Genomic DNA, 27,854 nt, shown 5'->3' with positions numbered 1-27,854 from the left:
GGCCGCTCCATGTGGTTGGGAGCTGGCGAAGGAGTCCACTGGGCCGGTCTTTTTCCCTCTTGCGCCCTTCTTCTCAGTGTGGCCCATGTATTGTAGTTTATGGTTTAAGGGTGGACTGTGTTCTCCCATGTATCAAGGTAAACCGTGAAATTGTTTAGCCAGCAGAAAGAGTGGAAATTATGGAAGCGCTCCCTCTGTACCTTCTCCCCGCACAGGGTGTTTTTCCCGCTTACTTTGTTCCTTCTATGGGGCCTAAATCTCTACCAGGTGCACCCCCAAAGTCTGATCAGGATGTAGCCTTAAGTTTCCTAGTGGAGTGCACCTCTGCACGTTTCTGGAGTGGTTGGAGTATAGCCCGCTGTATTCAGGATATCCTGAGGTTACAGGCAGCTATCCCACACCTAGGGCTTTATATTAATCCAATTGTTGCTTTCACCTGAATGTGGGGGGTGCAGTCCCCTGTGCCTCCTCAAAAGTGCCAGTACTGGCTTATATTGTCCACTCAGGAGCTCCCCCAGTGACCCCCACCACGGTCCATGCGTTGGGTGTTGTTTCCACCCTGGCGTTCAAATGTTGGCAGGGGCTCCCGACCCACCTCAATCCACTTACTTGGTGTGAGGGAATGGAGTTCGCCCCCTTCGCGTGCCTCCGCTCCGGTCCGCGCTGCTCCAAGGCGCAGCAGGCAGTGTGTCTCTGTGTGGGGAAGTGGAGGCCAGGTCCCTGCGGCAGCCACGGCGCCACTCGTCGCGCGCCCAGTGGGAGCAGTGCACAGCCCCTCAGGCGTCACCACCGGCTCTCCGCTCCTCCCCTGTGGCTCCGGTCGTGTAAGGTGCCGGCCGGCAGTAGCACAACGCAGCAGGCTGGGGGCGACCGCACAGCATTCTTCTTCTCTGGCCCTATGTGCTGCAATCATGGCGGCGCCCCTCCCCCAGCGCGGCCCGCTCCTTTTGTCTGCGCCTCCGGCACACAGTCAATGTACCGTGGAGCCGCAGGGTGGCTATGCCAATGCTTCCTGGCTGCCGAAATCTTCAGGCAGGATATCATGGCACTCCCTCCACGTAGATGCACAATTTTTTCAGGGTCTGTCCAGGAGGCCCTCGGCCACAGGAATCTTCCTTTTTAAAGTGTCTGGAACGGTGTTGGGAGGATTAATTTAAGGTAGGATTTCGTTTGAGCCGGAGCTCACCTTTCAGGCAGCCATACTCGGATGTGCGCAACAGCGCCCCCATCTGACCTGTACTTTTACAGTGCAGTGAAGCCTTAAGCTTCACTGCACTGGCTTTTGCTCATATGTCATGGGGAAACTGACATGTCCTTCAGGCTGTCAGTACTGGGAGACCTTGTTTCCCTTAGTCGTGTTACTACTTTTGGTTACTTTGTATCACTTGTGGTAACTTTTAGCATTGTGCACAGCATTTTACACTGCAGTACAATGGGGTACACTTTTTGTTTTGCCCTAGACTAACTCTCAGAGCATTTTTGGTTACTCTAAGTGTGCTAAAATGATAAGCTGGTGGCAGCAGTGACTTTTTCCCACTTTTGGGGATTTTTCATGTTATCCTTACCACGTTTACTGTGTATGGCTATTAACTGTGGCTACTGGTCAAACATGGCCATTACATGAGATTTTTCACTTGTTCTTTTGCCATCTTGTTCTTTAGCCTTCTTCCTGGCCCGAGAGGCCAGGAAAATCCTTAAAAGGACTGCTAGTGCCTGGGAAAGCAGAAGCTTTTGGTGGGCTACTGGAGGGCTGTGTGTGTTTGCTGGCAGGATGTGGCCTGGGACTGTCTGGTCCCAGTCCACAAACTGGTTTTGGTGTGTGTGAGTTGTATGCATGAATGTTCCAGACCGTGGCCCTGACTGGTGTGTGTGTGTGTGTGTGTGTTGTATGCATGAATGTTCCAGACCGTGGCCCTGACTGGTGTGTGTGTGTGTGAGTTGTATGCATGAATGTTCCAGACCGTGGCCCTGACGCGTGTGTGTGTGTGAGTTGTATGCATGAATGTTCCAGACCGCGGCCCTGACGCGTGTGTGTGTGTGTGTGTGAGTTGTATGCATGAATGTTCCAGACCGTGGCCCTGACGCGTGTGTGTGTGAGTTGTATGCATGAATGTTCCAGACCGTGGCCCTGACGCGTGTGTGTGTGTGAGTTGTATGCATGAATGTTCCAGACCGTGGCCCTGACGTGTGTGCGTGTGCGTGCGTGTGTGCGTGTGTGTGTGAGAGAGAGAGATGCATGAATGTTCCAGACCGTGGCCCTGATTGGGGGGGGTGTGTGTGAGTTGTATGCATGAATGTTCCAGACCGTGGCCCTGATGTGTGAGTTGTATGCATGAATGTTCCAGACCGTGGCCCTAATTGGTGTGTGTGTGTGTGAGTTGTATGCATGAATGTTCCAGACCGTGGCCCTGATTGGTGTGTGTGTGTGTGTGAGTTGTATGCATGAATGTTCCAGACCGTGGCCCTGATTGGTGTGTGTGTGTGTGTGTGAGTTGTATGCATGAATGTTCCAGACCGTGGCCCTGATTGGTGTGTGTGTGTGTGAGTTGTATGCATGAATGTTCCAGACCGTGGCCCTGATTGGTGTGAGTGAGTGAGTGAGTGAGTGAGTGAGTGAGCGTGTGAGCGTGTGAGCGCGTGTGTGCGTCTGTGTCCTGCTTTTGGCTAGTGAGCGCAGAAGCTCTTACCTGGCTTTTAGGATAAGAATAGGAATCCTTCACCCATTCTCCAGAGATCATGGAGAAACCTGAAGGAGCCAAGAATCCTATCCAGCTGCGAGACCGGCGAAGAAACCAGAGACCTGACTGAAGAACGCCTGGCGACCACCTTCTGCTGGTGTCCTGGAGGAGCCCTGTCTTGCTTGTGATCTTTAGCAGTCCTGCGAAGCTGCGACCCTTGGAGTGGAGGGACCATCCACTCCTAACGCCTGCTCAGTGCCGTGCCAAAGAAAGCCTTCGGAAGTGCCCCAGAACCGTCCTGTGGCTGACCAGCTTCGATTTTGGGCTACGGTGCTACCGGCGTCACCGTTCAGGGTTTCGACCTTGAACTTGGGGGATCCTCAGCTGGCCGTACGAGACTAACCTCTACAAAATGTTGGCATCCTAGCATCGAGGGGACCCGAGATAGGAGGGAAAGTCTGAACGCGGATGCAGAGTCTGTGTCACCGTGCTGCGGTGACCACCATCCAAAATCGCTTACCTGACCGAGTCCAGTCCTGAGTGGGGCCCTGCATTGTGTTTTGCTGCAATCTTCCTTCGAGAGGCCTTGCAACAGTGAAAGATACCAACCGGAGATCAGCTAGAACCTGCAACCCCTGTGAATCGAGGACTGCGACCTTCAATGGGAAAAGCAACCTTGGACCCTCTTCCTTTCTCCTGCCAAGTCTGGGGAAGAATCATCAGAGTATGACGGGGTAAGTTAAAGAGCTTGCTACTTACCCCTATACTAACATTACAAGTCAATAGGCTTATAATAAATATTTATTTCTACAATTTTGTCTTTGCCATTGCTTGCTTGCCCAAGAACTCTGAAAGTTGGGGCTACTTGTCGCAGTTAGTTTAACTTGTACCTTAACCCGAAGAACCCTTCACTGGACCCCAGAAACCTCATCTGCATTTTTTCCTGGATCAAAGATTCTGTGAACGTTTACCTGACCTATAGGGCAAAAGGCCCCAGACAACTTAGGGCTGGACAATTTTAGTTCGGGATCATCCCTGCGGACCTTGAGTGCATAATACTAATCTAACCTTTCCTTTGCAGAAGTTCCTGATATGTATTGTGCCCCATAACAAGTGAATGTATATATATCTATCTATGTTTATTAGTCTTGTGTGATAACCCTACTTGCTAGTAGTAATTTTTCATAGTGTTTTTTGGCCAATAAAAAATAACTGTATTTTCATACATCCTGTCTAAGTGTAATTTGTGATTCCCATTGTGTGACCTCATTGGGGCCCTTTACAAGCTCCCCACTGCTGAAGATCTTAGCCTAGACCGCCTGTCACTGCAACCGGAACTGGTTTGGCTACAGCTCCCCAGAGTTGTCCCTGCCACACAATATAGGTTGGCCTTCTATACATCTGTCAACCAGGCCAGAATATAGAAAATAAGTACTAACAGCAATCTTCTTAGAACAATGTTTTAAAATAGTCAGTGGTTTAGTGGTAAATCACAGACGCTCAAGAGGAGCCACCTTAAAGAAGCACAAGCTGGGAGGCCAGTGCAGGCGAGTTGAATTAAAATCAAAAGGATTTAAAAATAGTACTCCCCAAGCTAGGGAGCACCACGAATGGCAAAGGTACCCCAAGCTCCACAGTACCTAAGAATTGAAGAATTGGTTCCAGCTAGATGCCTTCCTTTTGCAGTGTCGCAGACCCTTGCTCGTGGTCCTTGGTCGTGGTGATGAAAGGGAGGACATCTGGCGGGCTACTGTGGCAGCATTCGTGAGAGCTCTGCAGCACTGGATTCTCCTTTTCTCAGAGCCAAAGAAGAACAAATAGCTCTGCTTGGAAGTTACTTGATTCCCTCGGCCTGGACTCTGGGAAGGGGACACTGGATGAAGATTTCCTGCCTCTGTAGGGTCCTCTGGATGCCCATGTAGTTTTGGCTGGATTCACACTTCTGAAGACAATACACTCAATGATCGTCAAGAGTCCCAGGGCATTAGGATTCTGCAGCTTTGGAAAGTCACAGCAAGTCAGGGGCTGCGCCAAAATGAAGCTAGTCTCAAGGCCAGTTGGTCCCACCAGCCCAAGGGAGGAAGTCGTCCATTGTGGGTCTTCCCAGTCAAAACAAAAACGGGGTCAGCACAGCTGCAGGGCTTCACCAGGCACGCGGTCCAGGAGGGTGCTGCTAGCATCTCTTCACGTCGTCATCATCATCAGATGTTGTGCTCCAGTGGTCGACTGCCTCTAGTCACAAAAACCATGCCTTTTAAGCAAGTTCCCATTAAGCAAGTCCCAAGCAACAAGTTGGGGGTAGATCTCTCTCCGCAGCAGGGGCCTCCCTCTGGAACAGCCTTCCTGCCTCCCTGTAACTTGAGGAGAACCATCTCTGGTTCCGGAAGCACCACAAAACCTTCCTCTTTGCCTCCGCTTTCTCTCCCTCTCTCCCCTGCTAAAATCAGCAAACCTGCACTGAATCTGCAACTGGGCCACTCACCGATCTCGGTCCTTGGCCCAGCCACTCTTCCCTGCACTGCCTACCTGCACTACGGGACTGTCTCTGTATCCTACAGCCCCTCCTCCCGGCACTTACCTTGCCACTTGCCACCAGCTGGCCCTATTATTTATCTTGTATTCTACTAACCATGTACTGCACTTTCCCCTCTCCCCTTGCACTTTTCCCTTTCCCCTCTACCCTTGCACTTGCGTGATCTGAATGACACCTGGCCTAGTAGGATCGTTGTCTGTCTCCCCCTTCTCCCCCTGCTCCCCCCCCCCTGCCTCATCGCGCCTTGAAACACTTGTGTATAGGCGCGTTACAAATGCCATATCATTAATTCACAGCCCTAGGGCTGTCAATCACTAAGCAGTGTGGCTGTCCTCCCGGACAGCCAGCTGGCCAATCAGAACGGGTGGCACTCAGGCACACAGAAACAAAGGACGGGGAAGTTTCGGGACTCTCCCTGACTTCCTGCCTTTCCAGACACACTGGAGTCTAGGCGGGCTTCAGGGCTGAAGCCGGCCAAAGGCAAAATGCACAAAGGACTCAAACCTGATTTAAACAACACAGTAAAAGCCCAGAAATAAATAAGAGACAGGAAATCGTGGAAAACGAAGACCGGCGCCATTGTGGGAAAATGGTCACGCTTGGGTGCTGTACTGCAGCTGAGAAATCAGCCTGCAGATACATGGCACAAAGGTAGTAAAAAAGAAACCATTGCCACAAGCCATTCAAGTTAGTGTAACAAAGAGTTACTATGTAACCCTGCAGCACTCCACATAGGGTGGTGTGTGCTGGACCCACTAAGTAAGACCAAAGTCATCTTACTATTCTTGGGAATAGTAGTTCACCCAAGAAAATGGATTTAAACTTTAAGAGAAGTCCAAGACACTTCTCGGTGGCACTGCACAAAAGGTGCTGTGTGTCACCATGCAAAAATCAAATGTCTATGGCGTTTACCAGACTCCATTAAACAGTAAGAAACCAAAAATCCTAGTCAGAAAAACACATTGAGTGAGGAAAAAGTCCCACTCACTCAGGAGTAAAAATGAAAAAGCCCCAAGTATACCAAAAAAGCTGGGTTCTCTAAGGTTAAAGGTAATTGTCATAGAAATGAAAATTCACCCCAACACACCCGCTACACTTAACTGTATTCAAAGGGCTCACCTTAGCACTATCAATGCGAAGAGGAGAGTTAATTTCATTGCTCATGGTGCAATCCATGCTTCCAGAGCGATCTACAACAAATATGAATTCACCACAGCTAGACTGTTCAGCACTCTCTGGAAAGTTTGGGTAAAAATCCAACATCACAGTCACTTCTGCCATCAGTGAACCTTTTGAAACGAAAAGAGACAATGTGATTAGAGACACAGAAGTACAAAATAGGAGACAATAGCAACAGAAATTAATTTGCAACCCACATCTGCCAGTTGGGGGAACCCAGCGAAGAGGGAGAAAGTGAAATAAGAGGCAACTGGAAGAATCGAGAGAGATATAACAGTGAAGAAACAAACATCACGTCTGACACTAAGATACCAGCAAAGAGTACGCATACGAGACCAAGCGAGTGCACAACCAAGCGAGGGTGGGCCCAAGTGCGCAAACGCAGGAGGGCGCACAAGCGGGAGGGCGCATAAGCGAACGAAAGCGGAACAGCGCGCATGCGAGACAGCGGAAGAGCGCACATGTGAGCGACAGCGGGAGGGCGTGCAAGCAAGCGAAAGGGTGCACAAAACGAGCGAGAGCGGCTTGGTGCGCAAAACGAGCGAGAGCAAACTGAGTGAGCGTGGGTAGGGTGAATGAGAGAGATGTGGGAGAGCAAGCAAGAGAGGGGGTGGGCACGCGAGCGAGAGCAGGTGTGAGGCATGGGAGCGGGAGAGGATGCGGGAGAGGGTGCGCGAGCGGGTGTGGGCGTGCAAAAGAGCAAGAGAGGGCATGCTGTTCGAACTTCCAGGCAGATTGAGCAACCTGCTAGGAGTTCACAGAGAACAAACTCATGGAAGGCCTAATTCCTTCCCATCCTAAATGAATGCAAGGTCGAGACAAGTAGCAAGTTCAACTGGGGTTTATTACAGTCAACAAACCGCAGGGGTCCAGTGCACGGAGGCGAGTCCAAGCCCATCACAATGAAATTCTGGCTTGCAGACCAGTTTTAGTGATGAATTGCGTCACAACTTCGTCACACTCTGGGCCCTTCTCCAGAAAACCTAACTCCACTCTGGATTTGATATTGAGTGGTAGTTCCCCTATAGGAGCCCATATAGAGGTTAGTTCATTGGACAAGGAGTTGTCAGGTGTCAGGCCCAGACTATCCCCAAAAATTGCTACTAATTGTTACAGTGTACGGACCCAGTGATTGGTCAATGAACCCAGCTACCCCCCCTAGGGTCATGATTTGTGATTGGCTGACCTGAGAGCCCCCAGGCCTTGGATAATATCAATTCCCAGCTAGGGATGCACCTGTTCACGGTGCTATGTGCAACTATGTATCTGTGATGTGCAACTATGTCTGCAGAATAACCGTGTGTGTACCATCATTGTCATGAGAGTGCTCCCTTTCCCATCGCATGGCTGTAGCTTAGATGTAACAATTTTGTTGCGACCATTGTCTGGTCCATGAGACGGTTGCTCTTCCCAGCCACCAAGTCTTGGCTCCTCATAAGCTTGGCCGGGTCATGTGTTTGGGGACCGCTTTTGTGAGCTCTGCAGCTCTGAATTACTCTGTATCTACAATGCGACCTGGTCAGCGGCTTCGCTTCAGACGCGGTAGTTGGGCTGGCATAGCACTCTGCGTGGTTTCCAGATTTATAAGACGGTGACGGCCTACTATGAGTTCCTAAACCATGGTCTGGCCTCTACTGTAGGTGCCTTCCATAGTGTCCATAGGTTAGTGCGTTATGGTCCTGTCCCTTGAGTGCTCCTGCTATTCCATGGGGATATTTGCATGTAAGCATCTGCAAGCATTCATACGTGGCCTTCTTGTGTTTCTGTGCTGCTGCAGCAAGCTACTGGACAAATAATAAACGTGCAGACAGTATGTATATGTCACTGTCCTCTAGCTCATAGCACTGTACGCATGTGTTCTTCCTGTAGTTGGGTGTGTGAGTGTCCCGAATGTGCAGATGTCATGTGTGCTTCATGTCTGACGCTGCTATGTCATCATGGTGTCTCTAACGACCTTAGGCATGGCTTCTCCATGCTTTAGTGGATTCCGTCTATGTAGCTGTCTCCGGTTCCCTCTTGGGCGTCTTCATTCACTTTGGGTAGAGTCTGCATTGCTCCTGGGTGGTAGGGTCGGCTAAGAGGGTATTTCTCGAGGTATTACAAAGGTAGCGGGCGCCCCTCTCTCGCTAGAACAGACATGATAACCTGTTCAGTGGTTATTAACCACTTGAGAGTTCGCAGCCACTGCTTTTACTCACTGTGCCTTTCACAGATGGGTAATATCCATTTGCATATCAGTCTTTGTCCTGCCCAGGGGCAGTCCAGCACCGAAATACAATGGCAATTCCAATCTGAACGAGAGTACCACCAGCAACCCCATACACGTGTTTCACCCTTGTTGGGGGATCATCAGTGAGGTGAAGCTGATGCCTCTCTAAGCACAGTGAGAGGGAGACCACGTCTGGTTGCCCCCAGGAGACCTAGGGTTACCAATCCCAGGTTCCTTAAAAAACAGTTTTACAAAGGTAGCGGGCGCCCCTCTCTCGCTAGAACAGACATGATAACCTGTTCAGTGGTTATTAACCACTTGAGAGTTCGCAGCCACTGCTTTTACTCACTGTGCCTTTCACAGATGGGTAATATCCATTTGCATATCAGTCTTTGTCCTGCCCAGGGGCAGTCCAGCACCGAAATACAATGGCAATTCCAATCTGAACGAGAGTACCACCAGCAACCCCATACACGTGTTTCACCCTTGTTGGGGATCATCAGTGAGGTGAATCTGATGCCTCTCTAAGCACAGTGAGAGGGAGACCACGTCTGGTTGCCCCCAGGAGACCTAGGGTTACCAATCCCAGGTTCCTTAAAAAACAGTTTTACAAAGGTAGCGGGCGCCCCTCTCTCGCTAGAACAGACATGATAACCTGTTCAGTGGTTATTAACCACTTGAGAGTTCGCAGCCACTGCTTTTACTCACTGTGCCTTTCACAGATGGGTAATATCCATTTGCATATCAGTCTTTGTCCTGCCCAGGGGCAGTCCAGCACCGAAATACAATGGCAATTCCAATCTGAACGAGAGTACCACCAGCAACCCCATACACGTGTTTCACCCTTGTTGGGGATCATCAGTGAGGTGAAGCTGATGCCTCTCTAAGCACAGTGAGAGGGAGACCACGTCTGGTTGCCCCCAGGAGACCTAGGGTTACCAATCCCAGGTTCCTTAAAAAACAGTTTTACAAAGGTAGCGGGCGCCCCTCTCTCGCTAGAACAGACATGATAACCTGTTCAGTGGTTATTAACCACTTGAGAGTTCGCAGCCACTGCTTTTACTCACTGTGCCTTTCACAGATGGGTAATATCCATTTGCATATCAGTCTTTGTCCTGCCCAGGGGCAGTCCAGCACCGAAATACAATGGCAATTCCAATCTGAACGAGAGTACCACCAGCAACCCCATACACGTGTTTCACCCTTGTTGGGGATCATCAGTGAGGTGAAGCTGATGCCTCTCTAAGCACAGTGAGAGGGAGACCACGTCTGGTTGCCCCCAGGAGACCTAGGGTTACCAATCCCAGGTTCCTTAAAAAACAGTTTTACAAAGGTAGCGGGCGCCCCTCTCTCGCTAGAACAGACATGATAACCTGTTCAGTGGTTATTAACCACTTGAGAGTTCGCAGCCACTGCTTTTACTCACTGTGCCTTTCACAGATGGGTAATATCCATTTGCATATCAGTCTTTGTCCTGCCCAGGGGCAGTCCAGCACCGAAATACAATGGCAATTCCAATCTGAACGAGAGTACCACCAGCAACCCCATACACGTGTTTCACCCTTGTTGGGGATCATCAGTGAGGTGAAGCTGATGCCTCTCTAAGCACAGTGAGAGGGAGACCACGTCTGGTTGCCCCCAGGAGACCTAGGGTTACCAATCCCAGGTTCCTTAAAAAACAGTTTTACAAAGGTAGCGGGCGCCCCTCTCTCGCTAGAACAGACATGATAACCTGTTCAGTGGTTATTAACCACTTGAGAGTTCGCAGCCACTGCTTTTACTCACTGTGCCTTTCACAGATGGGTAATATCCATTTGCATATCAGTCTTTGTCCTGCCCAGGGGCAGTCCAGCACCGAAATACAATGGCAATTCCAATCTGAACGAGAGTACCACCAGCAACCCCATACACGTGTTTCACCCTTGTTGGGGATCATCAGTGAGGTGAAGCTGATGCCTCTCTAAGCACAGATTGGAATTGCCATTGTATTTCGGTGCTGGACTGCCCCTGGGCAGGACAATGACTGATATGCAAATGGATATTACCCATCTGTGAAAGGCACAGTGAGTAAAAGCAGTGGCTGCGAACTCTCAAGTGGTTAATAACCACTGAACAGGTTATCATGTCTGTTCTTGCGAGAGAGGGGCGCCCGCTTCCTTTGTAAAACTATTTTATAAGGAACCTGGGATTGGTAACCCTAGGTCTCCTGGGGGCAACCAGACGTGGTCTCCCTCTCACTGTGCTTAGAGAGGCATCAGCTTCACCTCACTGATGATCCCCAACAAGGGTGAAACACGTGTATGGGGTTGCTGGTGGTACTCTCGTTCAGATTGGAATTGCCATTGTATTTCGGTGCTGGACTGCCCCTGGGCAGGACAAAGACTGATATGCAAATGGATATTACCCATCTGTGAAAGGCACAGTGAGTAAAAGCAGTGGCTGCGAACTCTCAAGTGGTTAATAACCACTGAACAGGTTATCATGTCTGTTCTTGCGAGAGAGGGGCGCCCGCTTCCTTTGTAAAACTATTTTATAAGGAACCTGGGATTGGTAACCCTAGGTCTCCTGGGGGCAACCAGACGTGGTCTCCCTCTCACTGTGCTTAGAGAGGCATCAGCTTCACCTCACTGATGATCCCCAACAAGGGTGAAACACGTGTATGGGGTTGCTGGTGGTACTCTCGTTCAGATTGGAATTGCCATTGTATTTCGGTGCTGGACTGCCCCTGGGCAGGACAAAGACTGATATGCAAATGGATATTACCCATCTGTGAAAGGCACAGTGAGTAAAAGCAGTGGCTGCGAACTCTCAAGTGGTTAATAACCACTGAACAGGTTATCATGTCTGTTCTTGCGAGAGAGGGGCGCCCGCTACCTTTGTAAAACTATTTTATAAGGAACATGGGATTGGTAACTCTAGGTCTCCTGGGGGCAACCAGACGTGGTCTCCCTCTCACTGTGCTTAGAGAGGCATCAGCTTCACCTCACTGATGATCCCCAACAAGGGTGAAACACGTGTATGGGGTTGCTGGTGGTACTCTCGTTCAGATTGGAATTGCCATTGTATTTCGGTGCTGGACTGCCCCTGGGCAGGACAAAGACTGATATGCAAATGGATATTACCCATCTGTGAAAGGCACAGTGAGTAAAAGCAGTGGCTGCGAACTCTCAAGTGGTTAATAACCACTGAACAGGTTATCATGTCTTTTCTTGCGAGAGAGGGGCGCCCGCTACCTTTGTAAAACTATTTCTCGAGGTAGTTGTCCATCGTGGGATCGGTGTGAGTTCGTACAATCGGCAGTCATATTGTCTTTGGTGCTTCTTCTGATTGGAGGGTTTTCCGGGATGGGGGGCATATTCATACCTTCCCTCTTCAGCGCAAACAAGCGAGAGAGCCGGAGAGGGCACGCAAACAAGCGAGAGAGCGGAAAAGTGTGCACAATGAGAGGGCATGCAAACAAGAGAGGAGGAGGGCGCACAAACGAGATGAGCGAAAGGGCGCACAAACTGAATGGAGCGGGAGGGCGCACAAACGAGATGGAGCGGGAGGGCTCGCAAACGAGAGAGTGGAAGGGCACGCAAACGAGAGAGAGTGGGCAGGCTTGCAAATGAGAGAGAGCAGGAGGGCGCACAAATGAGACAGCGGGAGAGCGCACAAATGAGATACTGTGAAAAGACACGCAAATCAGAGACAGCAGAAGGGTGGGCAAACGGGAGAGAGTGGGTGGGTGCACAAACAAGAGAGCACAGGAGGGTGCTGTGAGGGCATTTTGGAGTAAGACACACACATCGGATTCAAGGTTTAAAACAAACACTTTTATTAACTTAAATGTCAGGATGGAAAAACACCTATCTGGCCCTATGCTATGGTGGGATTTCCCTAACAAACCAAAACTAAGGACTACAAATCCATGGGGAATAGGGTACGGTGTCCATTCATAGCCGTTTTTGTTTTTCCCAGCATTTTTTGCAGCAGATTTTTTACCGTAATAACCCATCAAAACATTTGGGGGGGTAGTGGGATATAAGGTTATGGAGTATTTCGTGACTAGATTCTAAATAGGTGTGAAGGGAGGTTTTGGGGGGTAACCCCTTCAACAAAAAAAAGAAACGGGCGATGGAATGACATGGAACCGGGGAATAGGAGTGAGAACACCCTCATGTTTCTCACAGAGCGCAAACAAGAGTGAACAAACGAGAGAGAGCGGGAGAGCGTGCATACGAGAGAGAGCGGGAGAGTGTGCAAAAGAGAGAGAGTGGGAGGGCGCGCTAACGAGAGAGCATGCTTATGAGAGAGCAGGAAGGCGTGCCAACAAGAGGGGAAGGGTGTGCAAGAGAGAGAATTTAGGAGAGATGTTTTAGAATACCCCAGAAAAATGGGAGATGGTTTGACTTGGCCATTATTAGCAAAAGGGGATACCATGTCTCTCCCAATGGCATCCAACTCCCAGTCCCCACAGACGCTCCAACCAGGTGATCCTCCCTTGCCAGTCTACCCCTAGCATCGGGATCCAAGAGCAATGGCTTTTCCATGGCCACCTGCGCAGAGGATCCATGGGGAATAGGAGTGAGAACACCCTCATGTTTCACACAGAGCGCAAACGAGAGAGAGCAGGAGGGTGTGCATACGAGAGAGCATGCTTACGAGAGAGCAGGAAGGCGTACAAACAAGGGGGGAGAGAGAGATAGAGATAGACATGGGGGCTTTCCAATGAGAGTGTGCGGGAAGGCGTGCAAACGAGAGGGCAAGGCTGTGCAAACAAGAGAGAGTGGGAGGGTGCACGAGTGTTAGGAATGTTTTTCTGAGGTCCAACTAAGGGCTTAGTAAAACCAGTCAACTGAGGCAGTACTAGACTCCACGCTTAGTATGAGGCTGTACCACCAGAGTTCAGGGTAGAGTAGACAGAGCCGCCAGGCTCATTTTAGGAGGGAGAGAGGGCTGTAGAATGAGTACAAATGAAATTGTAATACAAATGGTCCAAAGAAACACTGAAACATGATGTATTGTAAAAAATAAATTGTTTATTGAAATACAAGTAGGCACAGATAAATCTAGGGGTAATTAAGTACTATCACACATTATATGTAATCACAACTATAAAAACACAACACTATGCTTGAAGGTACACAGAACAAAGCATAAACCTTATTTGGAACACCCAACAATAGTTCTAGGGAAGTCAAACCATTTCATAGATATTCAGCATAGGTCACACCTATTCTTGGGGGCTAAAAACCAATGGTTACTTTCAGATCCCCTTCAGTAATTCAAGGGCAGTAGACCCTACCATTTGTACCATGACGCTCAACAACAAATCACCAGTCAACTGGACAGTATATGTTTTGTGAATAGTGGAACACTTATTATAGGTACAGTAAAAACCTATAACTACTTTTGGGGTAACACAGCTAACTCAAGGTTAGTAAAACCCATATACTTTTTCAAGGAGCTAGCAGCAATTTAGGGCAGGTATCAACCTAAGACTCTTTGTACCTGTCTAAAACAGCACAGGGAAAGCAAACCCCAATGTTACACTTTACTGAATGACTCAGTTATTCTAGGTAGTAAGACCTAATACAGACTTATTCTGGACAGGCTAACAGCAAGTCAGGGAAAGCAAGACCCATTTGGGGGACACTCATACAATTATCCTAACAGGAAGAATCTGGTGAAACCAACATTACTTTTGGGAAGAGGCACAATCAAATCACAAGCGAGTAATATACCCTCACATCTACTTTGTTAGAATGGCAAAATGGTTTCTAAGGAAAAAAAGATGTTAAACATACTTTTGAAAATAGTGCATCACACATCCTAAGTAAGAACTTTTTGAAACTGTTCACTCAAAGTTACAGTTACCAACTAACTCTTTTACAAGTAAGTAACTTTTAAACATGTTTTCTCTTTTCAAGGCAAAAGGCTCAATCCTTAGAAGTATTTCCCTTATTCTTGGAGCAGGAGTGTTCTCAGTGGCAGAAGGGGTTCACTAGAGTCTAGTGTCCCACAGACAGTGTCAGAATAGGTTCTGAAGTAGCAAATGTCAGAGTTCCTCAGGAAGACTGGGCAAACAGGTGAGTACTTTACTTCTAGACACCCTAGCAGGATTCTAGCAGTGGGACTGGGTGCACTGGACGATAGGCCTTCCCATCACAGAAAACACCCCACAGCTACACAGAAATCCCAAGAGACTTAAGGTAAGGTAAGGTAAGTACATACCCAAGTCAACACAGTACCTCAGCCTTGAAGATTTTACAGCAGGAGGACATCAGGATCTGCAGCCAAATACCCGGTCAGTGGATTCCTTGTCATGTTGACTGAAAACAGGACCTCAGAAGGAACTCTGCAGCAGGGATCAATGATGAAGGCTCTAGGCAACATTTTCCACGTGGCTGGATGCAGCTCTGTGGATTTGGCACCTTTGACAGGAGTACAGAAGAAGACAGAATATCGTGGTTAGATTCTCGTTGTTACAAACGTCCAGCACTCTGGGGAGGGGACGTTTAGGACTTGATTCGTGTCTCTGGAGATACACCAGGATGCCCATAAAGTTTCAGCGAGAATTGGAATTCGCAAGACCGTGCACCGCACAATGGCTTGAGGTCCCAGGGTATTGGGATATTGCAGCCTAACAAGGTTGCAGCAACGTGTGTGATGGCTCAAAATGCATGTCTTCTAGAGTCTAGAGGGTCTCACTAAGCTCTGGTTAAGGATCATCGTTTTTTGGAGTCTGCAGGTTGTTTGGAAGGAAGGGCTACAGCAGGCTCCAGTTACACACCAGGCTCTCTGGTCGCTGGAAATCATCTCAGCTGCTTTTCCTTCATCATACTCTTCGGTTTCGGTTCCAGTGGTCAACTTGTCTTCAGCTTCCAGGTTCAGCTTATTTAACAGGAACTACAGCACAACCTCTGCATTCTCTCCCTGCATTTTACAACAAGGGGGGGGGTCTGGTTGTCCAATCAGGAAAGCCAGTCCCCCCCACACCCTCACTGGGATTTGTCTCTATTCAGGCAAGGAGGAAAACAAAGGGCTCTGGAGTTTTGGACTCCTCCCTCGCTTCCTGTCTTCAGACAGACTGGAGCCTGGACGGGGAGTCCAGGGGACTCCCGCCGAAGATAAAAATCACACAAAGGAATTTCCCACCCTGGATGTTAGGGGAAGGAACAAGAAAGGAAAGAAACACTAAAAGGGCAAACAAAAGAAGACAGGGGCCTTTTTGGTAAAATGAGCACCCTTAGGTGCCTTTACTGCAGCTGTGAACGCAGCCCGCGGTAAAGGTGTACCAAATTAATAAAAGGTATCACTGCGACCAGCCACTTAAGGTAAGCTTGTCCCTGTAACATAAATGTTACAGTTTTAGTGTGAAAGGGGATACATTGCATCTCCCCAGCACTCCACATAAGGTGGTGTGTGCTGATTTCACCAAACAAAATGTAAAAGGGATCCAAAGATCCTTTCTACCCTTGGGAACTGTAGTTCTCTTCAAGGTCAGCCGGAGAAAGTTAAAAGGGGAGCCCCTTGGGCAACCCAGCAACAAAAGGCAATTATTGCCAAAAAGTTGTTAAAGAGGAGAACTTTAAAAAAAAACACTATGGAGCGTCTATAAAATGACACTGATAAAAAGATTAAAGGATTCTGCGAGTGTGGAAAAAGGTTCCCACTCACTAAAGTATAAGGAAAAATAATCCACCAGTAAAGCAAAAAAAGTTCTGCGGTTGACACAGGTCAGGAAGATTTACCATTTCTATGAAAATCTTACCTAACAACGAGAGAGAGCTTGAGAGCACGCAAGGGCGAGAGAGGGAGGGCACGCAAATGATAGCTGGAGGGTAAACAAACAAGATAGACTGGGGGAAGGCAAACAGGCAAATGAGAGCAAGAGAGTTGACGCACAAACCAAGAGAGAGAGCGGACCCAACCACACAAACGAGAGACAGAGAGCATGCACAAATACTCAAATGAGAGCTAGAAAGAATGCAGGCCCAAGCACACAAAAAAGAGAGAAAACTGGCCCAAGAGCAGGAGCAAAACAGCACAAGCCAACATACGTTTGATGAATTGCAAAGAAGGAAATACAGTTAAGAGGAAGAAAAGTGAGTGCTAGGCAAGATTGTATGCAGTACCCTTTGGGTGCACTACAACAACCCTGACCTCCTGGCAAGAGAAACCCAGCGTTTGGTAGAAGTCTGTACTACACAGGTTGGCAGCCTGATTGAGCAGCCACGCTTATCTCAAGAGGGGTCAATGTGAGCTGTAAAGGAGTTACAGAGATTCACAGTGACAAGTATTCAAATAAACTCTTACACACAAGGTTTCTTAATTAAACAATTATTAATTTATTTAACAGTCAGTTTGAGTAAGCCTTCTTCAGAAGGGGCAATATAATAGTAACACACAAATACACTCCAAAATACAACCTTTTAATATTTCTAAATCAGTAAGTACCCTTTTGGGATGGCACACAGACACTTCCTACACCCTCAGGCGACTTTAGTAACTAGGACACTGTAGACATTAATATACCATTGTTTGCATTTAGAATCAAACTTAGGAGTATGTCAGAGGAAAAGGTTATTAGGACTAAACAAGAGATCTCACAAATATTCTGAAAGCAAGCAAGTACTTTAGTACACCCCCAGTGCAAAGTTAGTTAAGCCCTTCCTAGTAGGACGACCAAACACAATGGCAGAGGGTAGAAGAGTCATTCAGGGTGCCAGGCTAGGGCAAGGTCAATTGGGCAAAAGTATAGGTGAGCTGAAGCGGTAGGTAAAGGTCTTGCACAATGTTTTAGAAGTCTTTGTAGAAAATAAGAAATTAAAGTAGGGCCACAAGCTGTTTAGGCTTGTGAAGTAAAGAAGCTGTTAGCAACTCTACAGAGCAACCAAGACCGGTCTCAGGGAACAAGAGAGGTTACAAGAGATAAGTTCTCTTAGACTGTACAGCACCTTTGGTTAGACAAAAAAGGCTTTGGCTGGCTTCTGTTCCTGTGCAGCTCTGCAGATCCCGTGTTCCTGGGCTTCAATCGTGGGGACAAGAGGGAGGATGTCTGGAGGACTCCTGCACTGCAACGGGACGATCAGCGACAAAAAAGGACCAACTTCTATTCAGTGGCACTTCGCGGTTTCAGCTCCTCGCGTCTCAGCAAATAGCACCACCATGGACTCTTGGCTGTTGAGATGGGCTTTCCTGGCAATCTGGGGTCCAGCACTCTGTTGAAGTGGGTTAGGCTCGGTCAGTCCTGATTCCTGGGAGTACGGAGGATCTTCCTGGAGCTCTTGGCCAACTTAAAAGCAACGCACACAATCTGGTGTTCCTCTCCCTGGCTATTCGGTTCCAGCAGCAACTGCAGTGGAATTTCAACCAGCTCCGAGAGGATGTCCAGCTGGCTTACTTTGGAGTTGATTGGTCCCACCAACTCAAGAGGAGAAGTCGTCCTTACAGGGGTTCTCTACTCAAAACGAATTTGGAGTTTCAGCACAGCAGCAGGGCTTCACCGGGCAAACCAACAGTACAGGAGTTGCAGCAGACGTCCTGTTCAAGTTCTTTGGTTCCTTCGTCCAGTGGTCAATTCTGCCTTCCAAGCCAAAAGCCTCGCCTTTTATTCAGTTCTCTCCCATTCATTCCAGCCTAGCTGTCAGTCACCCAGCAGGGTGGCTGTCCTTGCCGGACAGTCAGCCGGCCAATCACTACAGAGAGCATTTGGGTCTCCTAGGAGACAACGCACAGTGTGTTTCGGGCACCTCCCTCACTTCCTGCCCACCCCAGACACCCTGGAGCCAGAGGCGGGCTTCACCCATGAATCCCACCAAAGGCAAAGCGAACAATGGGACCAAACCTGGTTTGGCGGGCAGAGTAAATCTCAAGAAGGACCTTTCCACGAATAAATGGCGAACAAAGAGGACCGGGCCATTTTGACAAAAATGGCACCCTTGGGTGCTTCACTGCAGCTGCGAACGCAGCCCGCGGTAAATGCACACCACGGTAGATAAATGTAAACCACTGCTACCAGCCATTCATTGAGGAAAGGGCAACATAACATTGTTACATGAGAAGCTAGAAAAGGGGGATACTAAGTAACCCCTCCAGCACCTTATTGTAAGAGTGTGTGTGCTGGGTCTAGAAAGTTAAAATGTCAGTAAAGACAATTTCATTTCACTGCTCTTGGAAACAGTAGTCTATCCAAGAGAAGGTATTTAAACCTTGGGGAAATCTGAAAGACCTCCCTGTGCCACTGCACTGAAGGTGCTGTGTGACACAATGTAAAAGATGATGCCTATGGAGTTTGTCAGACTCCACAAGCAAAAGAAACACTGAGTTCAAATCACATTAAAAATACATGAGAGAGTGGGAAAAAGGGTCTCACTCTGCAGGTTAAAAATGCAAGTCCTCAAAATACAGCAAAGTTGCTCAGGTTCTCTAAGGTAGAGAGGAATTACCACATTTCTGAGAATTCTCCCTAACAGTGAGAATTTAGCCTCAAAGTAAATTCCACACATCTGCTGTAAATTTATACAGAAAAACTGGCATGTATACCATACAACTGGCAAAGAAAATGTCTATGAATGAGATTTATAGGAGTGAAAAAGGTAAAAAGATCAATTCGAAGTCTCTTCTTTTAACCTTCCAAAAACAGATAATGTATCCTAGACAGTGATTTGTTGAGATGCACTATTAATGATTCAAAGAATTTAAAAACATGCAATGCCTAAAACTTAGGTGCATTGTAAAGCTTTTCCCTGTCCAAAATGCTTTGTGCACATCACATATCAAATGAGGGTTCTAACATTTCTTGACAGCTTTGCACATTGGTTAAAAATGGGATTTATAAAGCAGAAATGTTGCTGGCAAGCAACGGAGCGCAGAAGCCTAATGTGTTACAGATGGGGTGTGGGATAGCAAAAGGCTGATGGGATGTGTAGGGTGCGCAATGGAGGGGAGGAGCTCCAGAGAGGGAGTAGTAGAGTTTGGTGGAGTGCTCAGCTAATGCGGAAATATTCTTTCAAGGCTAGTGTCTGAAGTGTAGGATGGTGGGGCAAGTATAATCTGCGTTGGCAACTTGTTCCTGAGACATTGCATAACAGAAAAGGGTCATCTTATTAGGCTTTCCTCCTCTCACAGAAATTATAGTAAAAAGAAAATAACGGAAGCAATGAGGGAGTAGGATTTGATGTTGTAGCGCTAGTAGTTATGTGAAAGGCCACAAGTGTTCCAATGAGCTAACCTGTTGGGGCAGTTGGCAGACCCGCCTCCACAGTGATACTGGGTTTGTTGACTTCATTGTAATAAATCAGGAGCTCCACGTCTCGATCAAACATGTGTCCTTCGGCTAGAGACACCTGCAGAGGGTAAAAACAAAAGAACATGAAGTAAAGAGCAGCATGTGAATACTGAAAGGGGGAGTCAGAGTTAAGCAATGAGAGGGGAAAAAGAAGAGCGAGAAGAATGGGAAGGCATTGAGGTGAACTGGCAGTGGGAAGAAGCAGAGGAAAAGTGAGAATATTGGGGCTATGGAAAAGGAAATAAGTTGGGGTATCAGGTGATAGTTGTAAAGAGGGAGAAAAATGAACGGGAAAGCGGGAAGGGATAGACATGAGCGAGTGAAAGGAAGAGATCGCAAGGCAGTGGGGACAGAAGTAGAGGGACAGCATGGTGGAAACTGCAACATAAAGTACAGTTTTGTGATTATGAGAGCACATGGTGATTCCACAAATTCCTTTTGCACTACTTGGCCTGTTGAGACCTGCTGATTGGGCTCCACTTTTACACCAGACTGGGTTACAGTAAGCTACTGTTCAACAAAATTAATATGAACGTACAAGCATGTTCAGGTTATTTCCAATTACATCTTCTACTTGTAGATATTTGTATCCTGACTCAAATGTAAAGTTGGATGTGCCTTCTCAAAATACCAATAAACAAGGTTGGCTTGGATAGGGCGCTTGCCTCACCTCACCTCTCCTTCCCTCCCCCCAGCACAAACAGATTGTAGCTGGAACACCAGCCCTCTTGGTCTGGTGTCATGCACCGCTGCCGCCCCCACTTTACTCACTTAGGATCGCGCATATATCCGCAGTGGTGTCACCAGGCACTTCCTTGGGCCCGGGGACTCCGAGTGCCACAGCGGACATCACAATTGCATCAGGCACTTCCTGGAGCGCCAGTATGGTGTACTGACATTGGAGTATTACTCTGTGTCAACAGATTTTCACATGGGGTAAAGCAGTGCAGTGTCTTCATGGACCCACAGCAAGGGCCCACGCTACGGCCGCCACATGCTAATATGAGTAGCAGATGTAACAGCTCCTTGTGCGTCTTAATGCTCATTTGTTGGTGCTATAACCCACACTCACTCTAGTCTGTGCCTTTCAGCCTGTCCCTCTCCTTTGTTCCTGCCGTGGTTCTCTGGCTGGCACCCTGCTTCCTTTGTTACCCCTGTTCCCTACTTGACGTCCTGCTTACTCCTGCCATCTTGCTTGGTACATCTTCTTCTTCATCCCAGTTCTTGCCTGATTCCTTTCCTGTTTCACCCCTGCCTTAGTCCTTTTCAGTCCCTCTATCTACCATCTGATACCTTTAGGTTGGCTTCCTTTGGGTGCTGCTCTTCCATCTGCCTCCCGCCCCAGTGTTTAAATGCTTCCATGCCACATAAATACCGGGAGGTGAGCCCGTGGTGTGGGGTAACCAGGCCCTTCCTTTGAGTTCCCAATCTTCGGGCTGGAGGGATTGGGTCCTCCAAATGCTCTTGCCTCAGAACAACCTGGACGCACAGCAAACCAGCACCGCTGACAAGAGTACACAGAAACGCCCGCAACCAGCGCTCCCACAACCAGGCACCCGGAAACCAACATCCATTCCCAGTGATCATGTACTTGACAGTCGGGTGTGGATTACCCAGACACCTTTGCCGATTGCATAGCTTCTTTGCGGTCTGAAAGGGAGTAAGATTAGCAAAGTACAGAGAGATAATATGACATGTGCAATGTTCACACCTTCGCATTCTGAAGAGGGGGGCAAGCTTGAAAGGATTAAATTCAAATTGCTGCAACTTATTAACATTTAAATCAATCAAAATAATGGGACTTATCTTCCTTTGACATGCTACATCCAGCTTAGGCACCAGATCGTAAGGCTAAGTAAACAGGCGTATGTGCATAGCTAGAGGCCTTTATGTTCCCACAAAGTGAAGGGGGGAAGATTCATGACTTGCCCAACCCAGAGTGTCACAGCAAGATAGAGACTACAAGGTTCCCACCGCTGGGCTATGTCCCATTCCAACTAACCATGTGAGGCCACATGCCTCTTTCCGCTGCAGTATGGCAATATATGTCCTTGCCCCTTTTCTCATACTAACACACACACGCAAACCTCTATGAAGACTAAGAGGTCCACTTATTCTGCACCATCTAAGGTTAACCTGTCAGTACTGAAATCCATTACAAAGATCTACAGGTGATACAAACCGTGTAGTTAGGGAAGGTGGGAAGCATCATTCTAGGGGAGGAAGAGTAAGACGCACTGGACCTTTAGGAAGAGTGGTACCAAAAAACTTGAAAAACAAGACGGTATCATGAGAGAAGTTATATGTAGAGTCAGGGAAAGGTGGGTGGGCTGAGACCTAAAAGTAAAAATGTGTCCCTTATAAAACCTAGTTATCAGAAAGAGAGGCTGCTTTTTCTCAAACAGCAGAGGATGGCATTATTGCCAAAAACCTTCCTTCTTTAAAGTCTATGTAGTTTTGAAAGGTGTATTTTTATTTTGAAAGATTACAAGCTTGGTGGGGGGATGGAAGTACAGTTTAAAATTGTGGCTCTTATTTTCTACACCAGTTTTATATTTTAGCATGTGTATAAAGGTAATGTCAAATGTTGCACTAAATATACATTTGAACCTGTTGGGCAAATGAATAGTGTTGCTCGTTCATAGGTATGTGGATTGATAAAGTTAGAATTCTGCCTAGCAGATATCTTGATGCATTTATTTGTTAAGAGTCCTTTTTTCAACAACATGTCTGGGCAATAAGCAGGTACAAATGTACTTCTACCTCCCAATAGAACACTTAGAACTACCATTATTTACCAATCACTATTTTGGGACACCAAGTCCTATAAAAACAGATCACTATCAATAATACAATACAAAACAAAATACAAGTGCAACACATAATATTGTTACCCTTACTTTTAGTTCAAGCCATAAAACTAGTAATTATATAGAGCTAATACAACTACCAACTTTTACCAGAAGGAAGTGGTGAAAACGTAAATGGATTTTGATGTTAACATCCTGTGTTCACTGTTACCTAGGATAGGTAGTCCCTGTTAACCCCTCATAACTAGGGACCAACAAAATTAAAGATCTCTGAAATATGTGTCTGAAGGGATCAATTAATGAACTATAAACATAACGGATGCCCAAACAGCTATCCTGCTATGCCATGGAGTTAAGTCACTAAAGGAACCAATATAAATATCTATTAACATGATACTGTGAAGAATCGTGGAATTCCGTCCCTTTTCCCCAGGAGGGAGCATTTCCTTATGAGGATGGGAAGTGAGCCTGCTTGGCAATGCCCTCCCTAGGGGTAGAGGCAAGCAGGACCTCACCAGGAGAGACTCCGTCCTCTGGGGGCCTGAACTCGACCACATCCACGAAAGAAAGAAAGAGAAAGGGAGAAAGGGATCGCACTCCAGCCACACTGGAGCGACTATTCTGCTTGAGGCAAGTACTACCTTGAGCCCCACAGTACCTTAGGGTGTTTGAAGAAAATGCAGCTGGATGCTTTCCTGTGCAGCAGCGACTGACCCTGTCTCCCGTTTCCGTGGCTGGGTGATGAAAGGCGGGAGTCTGGAAAGGATGTTGCAGTTGCGAGAAAGGACACTCATCAAGAATTTCTTTGGTCTGCCACGTCGGCCTGCAATTTTGGCACCTTTTTACAAGTTCCAATTAGTTCATCTGCCTTGATTCTGCAGTCCTACACTCTGGTGAGGGCACTTTGAGGAGGGGGATCTCGTTTCTGGAGGTCCAACTGGAGCTCACCAAAGTTCTGGGAGGATTTGTGTACTGGAAGATGATGCACTGCATTTGGGTTGGAGGTCCGCTGGAATTTGCGGTTTGCAGCCCTGAAGGGTCACAGCACGGGTTATTCTGCAGCTTGTCTTATGGCAAGTTGGTCCCACCAGCTAAAGGGAAGGAGGAGTCCTCTTCGGAGCTCCGCTGTCGATAAGAAAACGGGGTCGGGACAGCAGTGGCTGCATCACGGTTATTCCAAGGGTCTGCACCATCGTCTCTGACCGTCTTCTGCTTTGGATCTTCTGTTAAAGTGGTCGACTTACCATCTGCCTCAGGAACCTCACCTTTTATTAGGATGTCCCATTTACTCCTCTGCAAACTCTTCCTGCAGTTTACAGAAGGGGCGAGTGGCTGTCCAGTCAGGACAGCCAGCCCGCAGTAGGAACTGGTTCCATTCAGGCACATCAGTAGACAAAGGACAGGGAAGTTTTGGGATCCTCTCACACTTCCTGTCTTCACAGACACACTGGGGCCTTGGTGGGCTACACAAGGGGTTCACGCCAAAGGCAAAACTCACATTCAGCGCGGCCCCTCCTAGAATGTACAAAGTACAACCACACAAGAAATAGCAAAAAAAGAAAGGTACCACCATGTTAGAACATAGGTGACCCTCCTGTGCATACCAGCAGCTTTGAATACAGCCTGCGGTAGAAAAATGAACTAAAGCCAGTAGAACACATCCACTGCTACCAGCCATAATTATAGGGTCCAGAATCCAGAAATAAGTGCTGGAGGTCTCACTAGGCGAGGGCATTAAGCATAAAACTGATCAATCTCCCTAACAATATTCAAGGCAACTGTGAAAGCGGTAGACCCGAGGGGGGCCCGGCAAGCATTACTGGAATGCTCATACTTGTCCCAATCAGGAAATAATATTCAGATTGGGAGAAGCACAAAATAATCAATATTGGAACGTCCACACGTGTCCCAGTCAAGATAAAAAGTGGACATTGAATAAGGGGAAATCCTTAAACCTGAATAAAGAGAAAGGACTAGATTGGCCCTTTGACAAGAAAAGGACAAATAAGACAAGAAAAGTATAAGAAGACAGAGTAATCAAGGCGGAAAGAAGGTTGAAACTTGTAAGAACCCAGTATCAGAAGAATTTACCAAGAACTACTTAAAGATACTCGTTCTCCTTGGCTTTTGTTATTCTAATAATGGTAGGGTTAGACTAGGTTGGTTTGGACAGTGGACTGATTTTGGTTTGGGCTCTCACTGACAACCGACAAGCACCTAAAACTTCTTACAGAATATGTCCCTCAAGTCTATCCAAATGTGTCCTATTTGTGAGGGAAACAAATGTTATACCGCAGAGTACCATAGCAGACCGCTTCATACAGTAGACTTTAGTTAGCGCAATAAGAACATGCACACAATCGGCTCCTCAACACTTTCATCATGGAGGTAAATGTTGATCATTTTTCCTCTATTCTAATTTTCTGTTTATAGAGTACTTTTTGGTAGTAAACTAGTAACCAAGATAACAGAGCGCATCAAACTCTACCACTCTGACATTGTTGATTGCCCAGGCATACTTTTTCCTGTTACTTTTATTAGTAATTATCATCATCTGCGATTACACTGGATTTATTATAAGCTTAATCTGGTTAAGAGAAGAGGCCACTCCGTCTAAAAAAACATTTCAGGCCAAACAGAGAAAGAATTTGAAGGATCGGCTCATCTGCATACGCAATACAATTAGCCTTCAGTAGACCACACTTCAGGGCTTATCCATACCATTCAATACTATTGTCCTAGAGGTCTGATATGTATGGATTAAAAAGCGTTGGGCAATCACACAACCCTCTCGTACCCCTTTGTTCACAGCAAGAGGTTATCAACCTGCGCGCCCGAGGATTCCATATCTGAAAGGATCGCAAAGAAAATCAACAGCTTACAAATCTCGAAATTGAGAAGAAAAAAAAAAGGGAGAGAAAGAAACGCTAAACCTGGAAACTTTCCCACATGAATATAGCAGCAAACATAGAAAGAATTGCCAAAGACTGCATCAAAAAATAAATGTTTATGAATTACAAAGCCGGAGAAAGGCTTTCCTTCCCCCCCTGAAGAACTGTCTGACAAAAAAAAGACAGTGAAACACGTTTCAAGTGAGTGCACATCTAAATACTACTGCCTATGTTTATACCTATGGCCATTTTCCTTTACACTATTTGCCCTTCTACACAAATGTCCTTTATAATGTTAGTCCATCACAATGAAACATATTGGTTTTGGCTAAAGACTTGGGAAGTAATATGTGTTGATGTTTAAAATGAAATAGAAGGCACAAGAGTGAAATTGTAATCTTTATTTTCAGATAAATGTTTCTGAATTATAAAGCCGAAGAAAGGCTTCCCTTCCCTCCTGAAGAACTGTCTGACAAAAAAAGACAGTGAAACACATGTCGAGGGTGTACAAATGTTGCTTTAATTCCAAACAAAACAATTTAAACTATGAACAAATCAAGCCAAATTGATCTTCTCTCTTCATTTACAAAACAAGCAATGTGCTGAGGGCACTATTTACATCTCTTCAAAAGATCACATATTGATTCTTTCATAAAGTCTGATCAGCCTCAGACTATGAAACCACAGTGCAGCCCAGCGTAAATCAACAAATAAACACTTATATTAATAATAAATACAAAACGGAAGGCTCGCCATTGGGTTGTGTAAGGCTGAAAGAGGACACTTCTGACCTTTCAAATATACTAGGATAGAACTGTTGTATCATGCGTAACAGACCAGACTGTATCCCCGACCTAGACCATATTCCCCATTGGATAGTTCGATCAACATTGTCAAAGGCAGACGAATGGTCCAATGCTGCAACATATAGTGTTGTACCTATAGCCCTACCAACTTGTGCCAAACAGGAAGAGAATATAAATCCACTAAGTGCCGTTCCTATACCTTTCCTGTATCCTGTCTGTAGCAGGTTAAATATATTTGCAGTATCTGCCCACTTAGTCAGGTCTTTTAGTACCATAGTGTGCAACATTTTTTAGGAGACATCTATCAGTGAAATGGGTCTATAGCTTGTAGGATTGTTCCTTTGACCTTTCTTAAAGATGGGAATGATTATTGCGTGTTGACACGAACAAGGACAAAGACCTGTTCTTGCAATCTGAGTAAATAAGCGAAACAAGATCTCAGACCATAACACTGCATTCATTTTTGACAAACTATTCATCATCCCATCCGGGCCACAAGCTCTTGCATTTTTTAACTTTACAATAATGGCGGTGTTCTCATCTTTATCGAAATCATACGACCATTCCACCCCCCTTTATTCCTACTATTCCCCACTGAACTGGGAGATCCGACCCAGCCCTTTAAGACAAGGTAGCAATACTATGAGATGAATGGGTACGCAGAAGTTACTCAAACATCAATAATCGAAACGGCTCAGGTAGCTGGCAAAAAGGTTGACTGTTTTAATGTCAATTATCTAAAACCGGGAGTACCACGGACGTCTCACAGCATGGTCTCAACGATTTTCATAAAAAAAACATCATATTATACTAAAAAATCATCATTAATGACGTTGAACTACGTATCTGCTAATGTCATCCTACACGGCAAACAACAAAAACCTTTTGGAGAAAGTAATTGGGTCTAAGGGAACGTCTAAGTATACGTTCCATATTAGTCTAAGAGAGTGATAGGCTCCTTAACATCAGGTGGGGCAACTAAGCGCTCCTTTCAAACAGGTCACTATGAACGTCACTAAATACTCAGTACTTTTCCACCTATGTTAGCAGCACACAGGCTGGACTTCCAGGTGCTGGTTAGCTGGTCATAACCATAGCTTCCCACCAATAAGTATATCATTTATCATCACCTCAGTGGTCTGCATGTCAATTAAGGCTTTGAACTCGGCCTTGGAAATGTTATTTGCTCTGGAGAATTCAGGGGAGTGAAAGCAGGGTGTGCGTAGGTGTGGTTCGTCATGTTTGTCCAGATTCATCCTTCCACGTGACTGAAGACCACAAATTTGAGCTCTGATGCATTTAAAATACAATTTTTTAATAGACCTCCGACATCTTCCTTTTTTTTGTTCATATCTTCTGAACAGGAGTTTCGTTCTTTCACACAATTGTAACTAATGTCTGCTCATCCCAGTACAATACGACCTTGGCTTCTTGAGGCTCATCCAGCCTCGTCCTTCTAAGGTTCACTCCTAT

The 27,854-nt window shown here is 46.8% G+C and overlaps 1 protein-coding gene across 3 annotated transcripts in view; it reads right to left on the bottom strand.

The window, feature by feature from the left end:
* Positions 1-27,854, bottom strand: part of LOC138528751 (von Willebrand factor A domain-containing protein 5A-like) — an 880,743-nt gene that overhangs the window by 700,548 nt on the left and 152,341 nt on the right. For all 3 annotated transcript variants that reach the window (XM_069640621.1, XM_069640622.1, XM_069640620.1), the window contains exons 6-7: positions 19,818-19,932; positions 6,331-6,500 (exon numbers count right to left, since the gene is read on the bottom strand). In XM_069640621.1, the coding sequence (XP_069496722.1) occupies positions 6,331-6,500; positions 19,818-19,932 (285 nt within the window). The remainder of the gene's footprint in view (positions 1-6,330; positions 6,501-19,817; positions 19,933-27,854) is intronic.

This window comes from Ambystoma mexicanum, chromosome 7q, assembly GCF_040938575.1.
Source record: "Ambystoma mexicanum isolate Mex_15411 chromosome 7q, UKY_AmexF1_1, whole genome shotgun sequence".
NCBI lineage: Eukaryota > Metazoa > Chordata > Amphibia > Caudata > Ambystomatidae > Ambystoma > Ambystoma mexicanum.
The sequence above is the reverse complement of the archived record's forward strand: the minus strand, read 5'-3'. Positions and strand labels throughout refer to the sequence as shown.